Below are 13,969 nucleotides of genomic sequence, written 5' to 3' on the forward strand. Positions count from 1 at the left end.
GGAAAAAAATAAAGCAAGACACATTAAATAAATTTATAGTTAAAAATATAATTTTGCACACATATGTCTATCTTAGAATTATAACCATTCAAATATTCCATATATTTCAAGATGGACTTGCAGCATTCTTAATAAAATGTATTTATTTTTTGACATTGTTTGCAATATAACAAAATTATATAGCAATATCAATACATTAATTATAAAATTCAAGGACCAAACACACATTTTTTCATTTACACAGCAATTATCATTCAGAAAGTGTACTGGCTTCTAGAGGAGACATTGCAAGGTCATGAAATATTAATTACAATATACAATGAGAATTTTTAGACATATGCCAACATCTCCCATATCAATAAAACTATGTCTTACTGATATGAGTATATTACTATAAAATCAAATTCTTCCTCAGCAAAATAACATTGTAAGTTGGCATTAGAAAAATTTAACCTTCCCTTAAGGCACTGATAAGTGTATATAAAACATCTGTCCATGCAAAAAATACTGAGAAAGAATTTCATACAGAAGTCAAATATTCTTTTCACACAAGATTTTTCAAGGAAAAGCAGAACTACGTGTTTTCTTAAGTTGAATAAATCTGCAGATGTAAAACGCATCTTTACTTTTTAAATTCAATTTCTTTTGTATGTTAAGTTAAAAAAAACTACACATTTTAACACAAAGTCTACTTTTAAGGGCCAATTTTCAAAATACTAGAATCACATTTTTAAAAATTATACTTTACCCAATTATGCTAACAATGTACACATAAATGTAGCACATAAATATTTCACAAAGAAGAAATATCAAATGAGAATATTAATTGGATTTCTGATCTCTGTTCTACATCTTCTCTTCCTAATTTGAGAATAACTACAAGGTTCATATGCTGGCAAAAATTTTGCCTTAAAGATAACAGTAGTTTCTATAATATTTCAATTTATCTAATGTGCACATGTGTGGAATTAATGTCACTACCCATATTAAAAGTGTACTTAAGTACGCCCCTGTGTGTGTGTAACTTCAGGAGCACTTACATTTTGTGGGTGTTTGATGACTGTGAACATCACAGACCCAAGCACATGTGGTTTAGACCCCACACTGAGCAGCAAAAGGAAATGGTAAACCACTATTGCATTTTCTTTTCTTATTGTCTTTTTTCTTTTATCTTGAAAACTCTATGATGAACAGTCCAAAATGAAACACAATCTAGTACTGAGATGAGACTCTCAGGTTGGAAAGCACTCAAACAGTAAATGGGGAAGAGCAAAGAACAAGTACAAACACCATTGTTGCTAATGATGTAACTAAACCAAAGCCAGAGAGACGACTGACAGCTGATGTGCACAAAGGACGATGCTGCACAACACGTACAGTTGGAACACGGAACATAAGAAGCATGAACCAAGGTAAACTGGAAATTATACAGCACGAAATGCAACATCTAAACATTGTAGTGCTTGGGGTTGGTGAGCAAAAATGGACTGGAATGGGCCATTTTTAGAAACAACTACAAAATATTTTACTCTTGAAATACCAAACTCAGAGGGAATAGAGTGGATTTAATACTGAGGCAAGATGTAACACAGGCAGTCAGGGTCTACAATGCCAAGGTCAGACTGAATAATGTCATCAGACTGTTAGGGAAATCTGTTACTATAACCATCATTCAAGTCTATGCTCCAACTAGAGAGGCTGAAGAAGATAAAAGTGAAAGCTTCTGTGCAAGTATCCAAGAAGAAATTGATCACCCACCAAAAACATTCTGATAATTATAGGTGATTGGAACACAAAAGTAGGAAACAAAGCAGAATCGAATGTCATCAAAAAATCTGGACTTAGGGGTGAGAAATGAAGCAGGAGAGCAGCTCATTGATTTCAACAAAGCCAACAAGTTGCCCATCGTAAACACATGCTTCAAACAACCAGACAGACAACTATATACATGGGTATCACCAGATGGCCTATATAGAAATCAAGTAGACTATGTAATTGGAAGCAGGAGATGAAGAAGCTGTATTCTCTCTGCCAAACAAGACCACGAGCAGATTGTGGTACTGACCATGAAACTGTTAATATCAAACATTAGAGTAAAGCTGAAGAGCAGCACTAAAAGAATCATAGTGCCAAAATATAATGTCATCACATTCCTGATGGATTTAAAGTCCACATAAAAAACAGATTTGCACTGTTAAACTTCATTGAACAACCACCAGAAGAACTGTGAACTGAAACCAGAAATATTATTAGGAAAGAATGCAAAAAGGCAATGTCATAAGTAAAAAGGAAGAAAAAAAATCAAGATCTGTGACAAAAGAAACACTAAAATTTGTTAAAAGACAGGTGAGAGGCAAAAGTTAAACTTGACAAAAGCAGGGTTAGAATCTTGAACGCAGATTTTCAGTGACTATATCACACAGAAATGAAGAGAATTATTACAATAGTCAATGTAAGGATATGAAAGAGAACACCGAGGAAGGACAAACAAGAGCTCTCTACCAAAACAAAAACAGAAGACAGAACAATGGCCTCCATACTAGAAAGCTCGACATATATCCCAGTCCTCCTGAAAGGAGGTGCGAAGGAGTGCAGTAACTATAGGACCATCGCTCTAGTTTCCCACACAAGTAAAGTGATGCTTAAGGTGATCCAACAGGCTCTTCTACTGTATATGGAGCAGGAAATGCTGGATGTTCAAGATGGAGTCAGAAAAATAAGAGGCATTTAAGACCTAATTGCAAGTACTCATTAGATCTTGGAGTGCTCTGAAGAATTTTAGAAGTTCCGTCTATGTTTGTAGACAGTACACCCTTTGCCTGTGTGGATCATAAAAAGCTACAGGTTGCTCTGGGGGGAAAAAGGTTGTGCCTCAGCACTTGATGATCCTGATGCTTAACCTGTATTGTGGACATGAAGCCCCTGTCAGGACAGAATACAGATGGACAGAATGGTTTCCGGTAGGCAAAGGTGTCAGACGGGTGCATTTTATCTTCCTACTTATTTAACCTGCATGGAGAACATATCACGGGGGAAAACTGGGCTAGACTCAGAGGAATGAGGAGTGAAAATTAGTGAAAGAAATATCGACAAGATATGGAGATGACACCATCTTACTGGCAGAAAGTAGCAGTGATTTGAAACAAGTTCTGATGCGAGTGAAAGAAGGTGACAAAGGAGGACTGCGTTTGGACATCTACAAGACAAAATCATGACTGCAGAAGAAAAGCACTGGAATATAGAAATGAATACATTGAAATTGTTAAAGATTTTGCTTACCTGGGTTCAGTCATCAATTCAAATGGGCACTGCAGCCAAGAAATCAAGAGCAGGTTGAGACTTGAAAGGGGAGCAATGGAAGAATTGGGAACAATCATCAAAAGCAAAGACGTGGCATTAGAGACCAACATTAAGGTCATCCATACCCTCGTATTTCCCAGTAGGATGGAAAATGTGAAAAGTGGAACAGTGAATAAGGCTAATACAAAAAAAAAAGATTCATTTGAAATAAGGTCCTGGAGGAGAGCTCTGTGGATACCCGGGACTATCAGAAAGATGGACAAGTAGGTCCTACAGTAAACGAAGCCTATCGTTGGAGGCAAAAATGACAAGACTGAAGCTGCCCTACTCGGAGCTCATCATGAGAAGGCAGGGTTCTTTGAAAAAGACAACAATGCTGGGAATAAAAGAAGGCAACAGGAAAAGAGCAAGACCCACTATGAGATGGATTGACTTCACAAAAGAAGCCATAGGCATGAGTCTACAGTAGCCAAGCAGGGCTGCTAAGGACAGGACATTGTGGACATCACTCATTCACAGGGTCGCCTGGAGTTTGAGGCAACTCAGTGGCATGTAACACACACAGTGTGTGGGGGTGGGGGTGTGCGTGTAACAGCAATACCGCCAACCACCTAGAAACCCAAATTTGAAACATTAGAGTCATCTTTTGATTCTTCTGTTTTTTCTTTCCTTGTATCTTGTCAGTCACCAATTCTAAAACATCATTTCAAAGTATATTTTATTAAGTTTACTGACCCTAGAGAGAGAAGAAAGAAATGAGAGGGAGAGAGAAACATCAATTTGTGTTCCACTCATCCATGCACTCACTGGTTGATTCTTGTATGGGCCCGAACCAGGGACTGAACCTGAAACCTTCGTGTATGGGGACCATGCTCCAACCAACTGAGCTATCCAGCCAGACCTCAAAATATTCTTGAGATAATTTCTACTTACAGTTCCTTTCCCTCCTTTTTATTTGCTTCAGGTTTAAAACACACACACACACTCACTCACTCTCACAAACACACATATACACAGAGACTGACACAACTGCAAATTAAATCACTTGTGTCTGCTTTCTCTCAATTGTCTTCAGTTCAAAACATTAATGCCAAAGTGGTATATTTGGGGGTGGAGTATTCTAATTCCCTTCATACTTATCATAACTAAACTGTACACTTAAAGATAGTTAAGATAATAATTTTTGTCTTGTATATTTAGCACATTTTTAAAATTCAAAATAATAGTGTAAATGGAGTAATGAAACACTCTGTCTACAGTGACATACAAATATGTCCCCAAGAACATACCTAGTAATGTTTTACTCAACTTTCTTATTTAAAAGAAAAGTTATAGTGTAACAGCATTATTATTCCCCAAATAATAATCATACCTATCATCACCATCTTCTTCAAATATATGTACATATATATATACACACATAAACACACATGTACAGACATTTTTACACACCATTTTCAATTTGAGTAGTAAAATTAATTCCATAGATGAGCATATTACATACATCAAAGTATTATAGAAATTATCTTCACAGGCAAAATTTTTGTCAGCATATGAAAGTTGTAGCAATTCTCAAATTAAAAAGAAAAGATGTGGGAAAGATATCAGAAATCCAATTAATATTCTCATTTTCTATCTCCTTTTTGCAATCAATGTTACATTTATTGTATTTTAATCATGAGAAAGGCAATCCACATAAATGAACAGCTACATTTATGAAACTGAGCACTGAAAAATATATTCTATGGTTTATGTAGTAAATAAACCTGTGTTTTTTTAGGAAAACTTATTCAGAATTTGTATGCTACTGCTCTTCTTCCACTAATAATGCAAGACTGCTCGTGTTTTTTCTCCTTATCAGCTTGCAAGTGCGCATACGTAAGAAGCAGTTATTTGAGCTACAATATAAATAGCTAAAATAAATTTCCGATTTCCTCATTTTCCCTGATGAAATATATTTAAATGCCAGCTGCATTATAACCTTCAAATAACTCAATACCAGAGCTTGAAGTGTTAGTAAATGTCTGGATACAAGTAAATGCTAAACAACCTTACACATTGTGCTTTACTTTTTAATTGCCCATAGCTTTTTCAAAATAAATATTCACTCAATAATTACTTCTAATTTCTTATTTCAAAAGAATTGCAGAGTAAAGGGAGAAGCTGATTGCTTAAAGGTACCATGCTTAGTCCAAAAAAGGAGCCTAAGGCATAAGAAAATTCCACAGAATAATAATAATAAATATAACAATTTCACCAGGAACTCAGTCCAATCTTTCTTACTTTGTCAATTTCGCAATTATTGCTTGTTGGTACAGATACTATAGTTATATTAAGTAAATATATTCCTTATATCTTCACGAACAGGACCTGATATATCCATTTATTTTTATTCTCAAAGTTAACTAAGCCTGTGTTAGGCAAATGACAAAGATTGGTTGATTGGTTGACTAAATGACTAGTTGGTTTAATCAGTGAAAGGAAACTAAGGCTTAGAAAATTAATGACTTACCCAAGATCCAATAGTAAGCCATAGATATTCAACCTATATGTTTTGGTTCCATATCTAAAGATTTTCCACCTAATTACCTGAAAAAAATCTCAAGAGTTGGCTTTTTGTTCCCCTTGTTTTTCATTTAGTAGAATAGAGTCATGTACCCACCTCATTGATTATGATCATAATTATATTCCTTTCTGTACTTCAAGGAAAGCCTAGAACATGGGAAAACATTGGCTACAGAAACCTTAGCAAACCAAAATGTGATTTTTGCTGACTTTCATGAAAATGAAATTTAAACACTTTCTTTAAAAAATAATACAGGCGCACGTGCGCGCGCACACACACACATGCAATCATCTATGCATTTACTTAATGTTTGTTCTGTTGTTTTGCTGTACTTACAGTTCTATATATCCATAGATGTATTCTATTTCTAGCATTGTCTGTTCCAGGAACCCAGTAATCATTTAACAGCTCTGTGCATTAGCAAAAAGAAATTATAATATTCGGGTGCTGAAGATCCACTCAACTTAATCATATGTGAGTTTCTCAAAAAGGTTTTTGTTCACTACTCTAATCTCTATCCCTTACTTTCTTCATTCCTTAAAATTTTCTAAGTTTCATGAAGCAGGAACTTAATTTTGTTCACTGCCGTGTCCCCAGCACATAGAACAGTATTTGGCACATATTAGCATATTATGTGCTCAAAAATAATGTGTTTAATATCTTTTAACAGGTTTCTTTAGTTTAGTAATTCTAATTTCTCTCTCTCTCAATAGTAACACAAAAATCTTATGTTAAAAACAACCATAAAAATTATATATATTTACATGTTTTCTGAAAACAAATATTTAGCTTTATTTTTAAATCCAAACTGTGTAAATTTATAAAACTTAAACTCATAATTGATGAGAAATATGTTAACAATCCCTAATGCTGATTCATCAACACATCAAGTTAACAATGCTTTTATTTTTAATTTTAAAAATATTTTATTGCATTTATTGAGGTGGCTGGTTAACAGAATTATATAGGTTTCAAACTCTAAAATACATCATCTGTATATCATATTTTGTGTTCACCACCCAAAGTGAAGTCTCATTCCATCACCAAGTTCAATAATGCGTTTTCTCAAAATTCTGAATCAAAATTTTATGACATTGCAATTGTTTTAAATTTATGGAGGATGGGCAAAGGAGAGAAAGGATTGACTATATCTGTCTGGAATTTTACTTATACATATATACAGACTTCAACAAGCATCTCAGAAACTGAGGGCCTTCAAGAAAAAAAGAAATTTAGTACAGACTTCATTTTTGATTGTACCTAACATATCCAAGTATCATGATTATTTGTGATATAATTATTTCATGTCCCTCAAATAATTAAAGATTACATATAAATGTATTACAAATATTAATAAATTAAATATATTATGTGAATAAAATAATATAAGTACTTAAACATCCATAAGGATGGATATTCCAGAAATCAACTTGACTTGTCCTGATGCCTCATCACAATTGCCTCCAATAAAAACTATTTTTATCTTGCCTCTTCTCTGTGAAAACATGAAGTTTTGCATAGAATCATTCTTCTGAACACATCTCCAAATATTTGTAGATTTATGTTAAAGCCAATTGCAACATTAAACTATTCGGACAATTTTCTGCATTCAGTTGAGCCAGCTTAAGGGTATATCTAATAAAATGCAGAGATATTTTAATGAATTTACTGTTTGAGCAGTGTAGACACTTTTCTAAATAAATATCAATTTAAGTTTTCCACTAAATAAGCTTTCTAAACCTAATTATTTATGAATCCCATACTTCTATATTGCATAAATTTAGTTCAGTTAACACTATCTTTATGTGTCCCCATCCTTTTAAGTTACAAATATTAAAAAATAAAACTGTAACTAAAACCAAAATTGAAAAAACACACCCTGTTTTCTACATCAAATGAGTATTAATAGATTTTGACATCTTTTAAATAACAGTTTGATTATCTGATTCATGGTGTGTTTTTCAACATTTGTTCCCAGGCAGTCACACAGTTGAGTCACTCAAGATGACCTCACATACCCTTCATGATTTGTCTAGGAAACTGGATGGTACTTTTGTTTTGTTTTTGTTGGTTTTTTTACTGATAGTATACTCTGTGGTGTGATATAAAAATGAAATGGAAAATTATTTATTTCACTAATATTACTTAGACTATGCACAGTCTTCAACTTTAAACCATGTTATACAGAGTATGGCATCTCATGAACTTTTCGATACTAAGCAATTTGCATCCTCCATTTAAAAAATGTTGAATTGTTCTATGGTTTAAGGCTTAATAATTCAAGTACTTAATATGTTAAGTGATGTTTAAAAGAAGATATAGCACAGGCCACAAGTATTTTCAATGGATTCTCAACGAAGATTTTACTTTCTTTTGAAGCAATGGCTCTATACTAAAATGATTCTTACCTTAAACACCCCGGATCTGATATAAAAATTAATTTATGTTTTGATAGTTGAAAATAAAGATTTTTTAAATTTGAACTAGTGTTACATGGTCTCTCTGAATGCCTAAGTATCACATTTACCCATTTTATCACACCATGGTGTATAAAACAAAATAATAAATGCAACGTTTTAACATTATAAACTTAGCATATAAAATACTCAAGTTAATCAGCAGAATATGCTTTTTGTGCTTTTAAAAATGCAAAGTTTAAACATATACAAACATGAACAAAACTACTTATAAAATTATTTAGCCCTTTGGAAAGCACAAATGTAATATTTGATGTTTTAACCATTTGCTGGGGACCAAAAACATCCATAATCTATAGTTATTTGTTGTTTTGTCAAGAGAGATTGCAAAAGCATACAAGAGCATACAAAATCAGTCCTTCAGCTACCAAAAGAACCTTCTGACAACTCAGCCCAGCATCTCAATAAGGTTTCCGTTACTGTACTTTGGGCTCATTTGAGGTAATTCAGAATGGAGGAAAATTTCAATTTAGTGTTTTGATGTTAACATCCCTACACTACTAAAGTAATATAACCAATTGTATGTGACAAACTTTATTTGCATTAACTATGATTTTGTAGTATATAGAAAAAGTCATTACATGCTGAAAAAGAACACTCCTAATTACGTAGAACTGTGTTCTGGAGCATACCTGTAAACTTAGAAATTTTCTAAAATCTCAGGGTATAACTTTCTGAGTTCCAAGAATTTGTTTTATAAGGGTTATAGACTAGAATGACAACACTGCAAATAAATATCTAATTTTATGAATTCATTTAAAATTTATTCAACTAAGCATGGATAACAGTTAATCACATACCAGTTGAAATTTTCAACTTAATTTTTCATGCAGTATTGTTTCCAAGTGATTATTTTCTCCATGGTCAATAACTGAGCATTTTAATTATAAACAGCAGCATAAATTTCTGGAGCCCATAATAAATCATTTTTAAAGGGTCAAAAAAACATGCTAGCAATTGGCTACCATGCCGGGAATAGCAAAGCATATAGCTTTTCACACCAAAGTGTAAGAGCTTTGCATGCTGGCAAGAAAATAATCTATTAAAGACCATGTTTGCTCTGTATTTAGCAAGATAAAGCAAACAAAAAGAAAACAAAAACATCTCATGAACAAAAACCTGTTAGGCTGTGTATTCTGCAATTTTTTTTTTTCAAATAACATATTTTGCTCTGCCAGAAAGGAAAATAGTTCATATTTCTCATCATATGCATGCACAGTAAATTCTTGCTATGGCATAGTAACTCAGAACTACATACTTCTAGAACTGAAATAATCTGAGTTAACTGAAGTTCTAAGATATTCTGAAATATACAAGATTATATAACACATGTAAACTCACCCTTCTAATCTGACATCCGGCAGACTTCTGTTAAGGGCAATCAAATCACTGGCCATAAGGTTAAACTGATTGATTTTAAACAGTTCTTTCATTTTCTCCTGGTCATCTTTAGGAATCAGCACAGCCTTTCCCATTTCTCCTGGCCCTTCTTGGTTTCTTGAAATAACAGCTGTAAGACACACAGGTGCACACATACATAAAAACACAGATAATGAACTGAATAAATAAACTCATGTTGGATTTGATTCTCAGCTGTATTATTTATATACCGGCTTAATAATACAATCATCGAATCTTTGCTGCTTACTTACAAACCATACACTACACTAAAGAAACTACCTATTTTAATTCATTAACTCAATGCTGCACATTGTCTTTCAAATTTAGATATATAACATGACCTGAATAATTACTAAGACTTAATAATCACATAATGCAAAATACCAAAAGTAAAAACTTCTCTGATATATTTTTTAACATGCTTGTTAGATACGGATGAAGTGGAGCACTGGGCAGATTAAGCTGCACAATATAAAAGAGAACTTTTGAAAATATACCAAGATTACTTTATTTTCACATCCAATGAAATGTTTTGATATTTCACATACCTACTGCCATTATATATTTGTAAAAGCAAGAAAGGTTGGCAATTCTTCATCCCCATAGCAATGTGAATTATTTGTGAAAGCATTTTCAAATAAGTAAAAATAACGTTCACAGTGGTAACATATAATTTCAAAGGTCAAGGTACATTTGGAGACTCTGTGCTCTATAACTGAGATTTTATAGCAATGTCCTGGGCTCGATTGTTTATTAAGAGAACTCAGGATTCAATACACAGGCCAATGTTCTTACTGCTTCCTCCAAGTAATCACCACACTCATGTCCCTTCTAGCTATACAACACTTGCTTCAATATGTATCAGTGTGGGGGGGTGGTATTCACATATGTCTATATGTATGTTAACATATAATAATAAGACAAGGTTCCAGTCACTGCTAAAGTACCCTTAACTTACTCTTCATAATGATATTTAGTTACAGGGAAAGAAATGTGGTTCCGGTCTTGACTCTTCCAATGTCTTGCTATATGATAGCCCTTAACACATTAAACTTACTGAATTTAATTTCCACATACTTTAAAGGGCAAATATTTAAACCCAGATTACCTTTAGTGTTGTAGAAAGTTAAAGGATATAATGTATGTGGAGTCATTTTATAAGATTATAATGTTTCATAAAATACAAGTCTGGAATAATATAAGAATATAGTCAAAATTGGGATAAAACATAATAAGTAATGTTTCCTTTGACTGGACCTTCATAATTATAAAACACAGAAGACTGGAATTGATCTTCTAGTTGCTTATTTCCTGGGAAAGGTTATCCTTGTTTTGGAATGGCCTGAGTCAAATTGTAAGAGGATAGATAGGTATTAAGGGCCTTCCCATATGAGTATCAGGAAGGTGATTAGCCTTGAAATACCCTCATACACAACAAATGACAAGACCTGGAAAAATCTTAAATAAAAAAATCCATGTACCCACATCAAACTATTCAAAAAGCTGTCATCTTAAAGTGTATGAAGAGTCTCATCCACTGTATGAGCAAAATTGAACTGAATGCAGGAGTTTTATGAGAAAGAATATTTGGTTCAAATTAAGAAATAAAATTCTAACAGTAATGTGTTCCCTCGGGAAACAGTAAACTTATTGTCCCTAAGATCAGGTGGAGTGTGTTGGAGTTGACTCCAGGTGAATTTGTGCTGTTGGTGAGATGTTGAACTTAGGTAGGCATTAAGGTACCTTCCATTTCTAGAATTTCTTTTAAGTTTTGATTCCAAAGAAAGTATTAAAAATAATTTCTGTAGTTCCTCCAGGAGTGTCTTAATTCTAAAGGAAGAAACGTAATCAGGATACGTAATACTATCTATTGTCCATGAGTATATCATGGATGTAGATGTACCTATATCTGTATCTATTTGCTCATTCCTTTATGTTTCCTCTACAAAGCTTAATGAGAAAAAAAATCAGCCACATCTACAAATACCATGTTACTACACAGTCAAAGTAAAAAAAACAAAAATAACTGTCATTAAAAGATGTATGCTACCTTTCTGATCTAATAGGCAAATGTAATGGAGGAGGCAACTAAATCTACATTACGATATCTTGAATATAGATGAAAATATCCCAAATCCAAAGCCGGTTTGAACTACAAAAATAGATTATTATACGATGCTGTAAGTTATCTTCTTCCTAATTATATGATGAAATGATTAAAAATGATAAATAATTAGACTAAAAAATGACATAACAGTCATGTGCTAAATAATGACATTTCAATCAATGATGGACCATGTACATGACACTGGTCCCATAAGATTTTGATGAAGCTGAAATATTCTTATCTTCTAATGATGTCATAGCCATTCTAAGGTCATAGGGCAACATGTTACTCACATGTCTGTGGTGATGTGATGTAAACAAACTTACTGTGCTGCCAGCTGTATAAAAGTATATACATACAAGTATATAGAGTTCATAATTCTTGATAATAACAACTATGTTACTGGTTTATGTATTTACTATAATGTACTTTGTATTGTTATTTTAGAGTGCACTGTTTCTACTTTATTTTTAAAAAAAAGTGCGCTATAAAACAGTACGCCGCGTTGCCCTGGCTGGCCTCGTGTCTCTAGCGTGTAGCGTGTCTCTTGACTGCCTTTGTTAAGGCGAGAGAGCCTAACTGCTGGACTGTCGCACTTCTCTGCGTTCTTGGCACACAGCTGTACAACGTTCCCGCCTCCCCCGCAGTTAAGTGCGGTCCTGTAACTGAGGAGAGAAATATGTGCCAATTCCGGGCCTAGTCCATAAAATCCTCCCTCGCGTGATCGTCGACTCTCTCCCTTGCTAGGGCAGCTCTGTAAGCCGCTGGAAACACACAGGGGAGCAGCAGCAGGCGTGTCTGAAACACAACTCGGGGGGCGCCACTAGCGGACCAGCTGCTGCCGTCCCTCCCTGGTCACAGTGTCACCTTCTGCGGGCTCAGCTGTCTGTAGCTAACCACAATCCAAAGGTATCAAATTGAAAATTCAAGGAATAAGCAATTCATCAGTTCCAACCTGTGTGCCATTCTGAGCACCTCCCGTGGCCTCACACACCGCGCTGTTCCGCCTCACAGCACCCCAAGGGGAACGGTGAGCGCAGCACAAGAAGGTATTTAGAGGAAGAGAGAGAAAGCGCATTCACGTAACTTTTACTACAGTAGACTGTCCTAATTGCTCTACCTTATTATTAGTTATTGTTACTCTCTTCTTTTGCCTACGTTAAAAATTAAACTTTCTCATAAGTCTGTGTGTATAGAAAAAATACTCCAGTACATACAGGGCTCGGTGCTGCTGCTCTCAGGCATCCGCAGGGGGCCTTAAACATTTCCCCCAACCACAGGAGCGGCTACTGTAGAAACACAATTCACAGGAGAGAAAACAACTCTGTCTTTCCAAACCACTGGGGTTTCAGGTCTATCTGTCACATGGATGATGTTATTTTTGTTAGTGAGCTTTGTTCTCTCCTTGTTAATCTGTGAAGACTCACCAACATATTCTGTCTCAACTCTCACTCAGCCCAGTGCCTGGCACTGTTCATTCAACCGGTGAATAAAGCGAAAAAGGTAGAAGAAAACGGCGAGATAATCTCACTCTTCCGTCAAAAGCCTGACGAACGGAATAATGCACAGAGGTTCCTCCGTCGCAGGGGGCCATACAGCTAGCCGCTGCAGTATTTCAAACAGTAAAACCTCTACTTCATATTTTCATATTAAGTATTAGTCCTCACTAGTATTTAATATTTGGGTTGAAAATAATATATGTATGCATTATAAATAAATATATATATACACACACACACATTAGTAAAGCTCAAAACTGTGCACACAAAGTATGGGAGCTATGGCCTTAGGGGTTTTAAGCAGATAAAGAAACCACCATTTAAAACAAGAGAACATTCAATTAATCTCTTTTTAATACCCAATGGTGTAACTTCTGAAAAAATAATAGTTTGTATAAATATCACAAATAATCCTCAAAAATAATACAAAGTATGGCTTCCTAAAGATTGGCAGCGATTAGCCTCACAATCATAGACTGATTACTCTGCCTTTGTTGTCCATAAATTCATCGTCTATAAAATATTTAAATAACTTTACAGTGTTGTTTAAATAAAATGCTATATGTTCACATATGCACTAAAGTGGATGCCCACATCACTCCTTCTTACAATATTTTAT

The 13,969-nt window shown here is 34.3% G+C and overlaps 1 protein-coding gene across 2 annotated transcripts in view; it reads right to left on the bottom strand.

Annotated features, from left to right (window-relative positions):
• The window catches only part of GALNT13 (polypeptide N-acetylgalactosaminyltransferase 13), a 417,254-nt gene that overhangs the window by 235,060 nt on the left and 168,225 nt on the right, over positions 1-13,969 (bottom strand). For both annotated transcript variants that reach the window (XM_087819844.1, XM_087819845.1), the window contains exon 4: positions 9,685-9,853. In XM_087819844.1, the coding sequence (XP_087675970.1) occupies positions 9,685-9,853 (169 nt within the window). The remainder of the gene's footprint in view (positions 1-9,684; positions 9,854-13,969) is intronic.

The sequence above is a fragment of the Miniopterus natalensis genome, chromosome 8 (genome assembly GCF_054644295.1).
Source record: "Miniopterus natalensis isolate mMinNat1 chromosome 8, mMinNat1.hap1, whole genome shotgun sequence".
Taxonomy (NCBI): Eukaryota; Metazoa; Chordata; class Mammalia; order Chiroptera; family Miniopteridae; genus Miniopterus; species Miniopterus natalensis.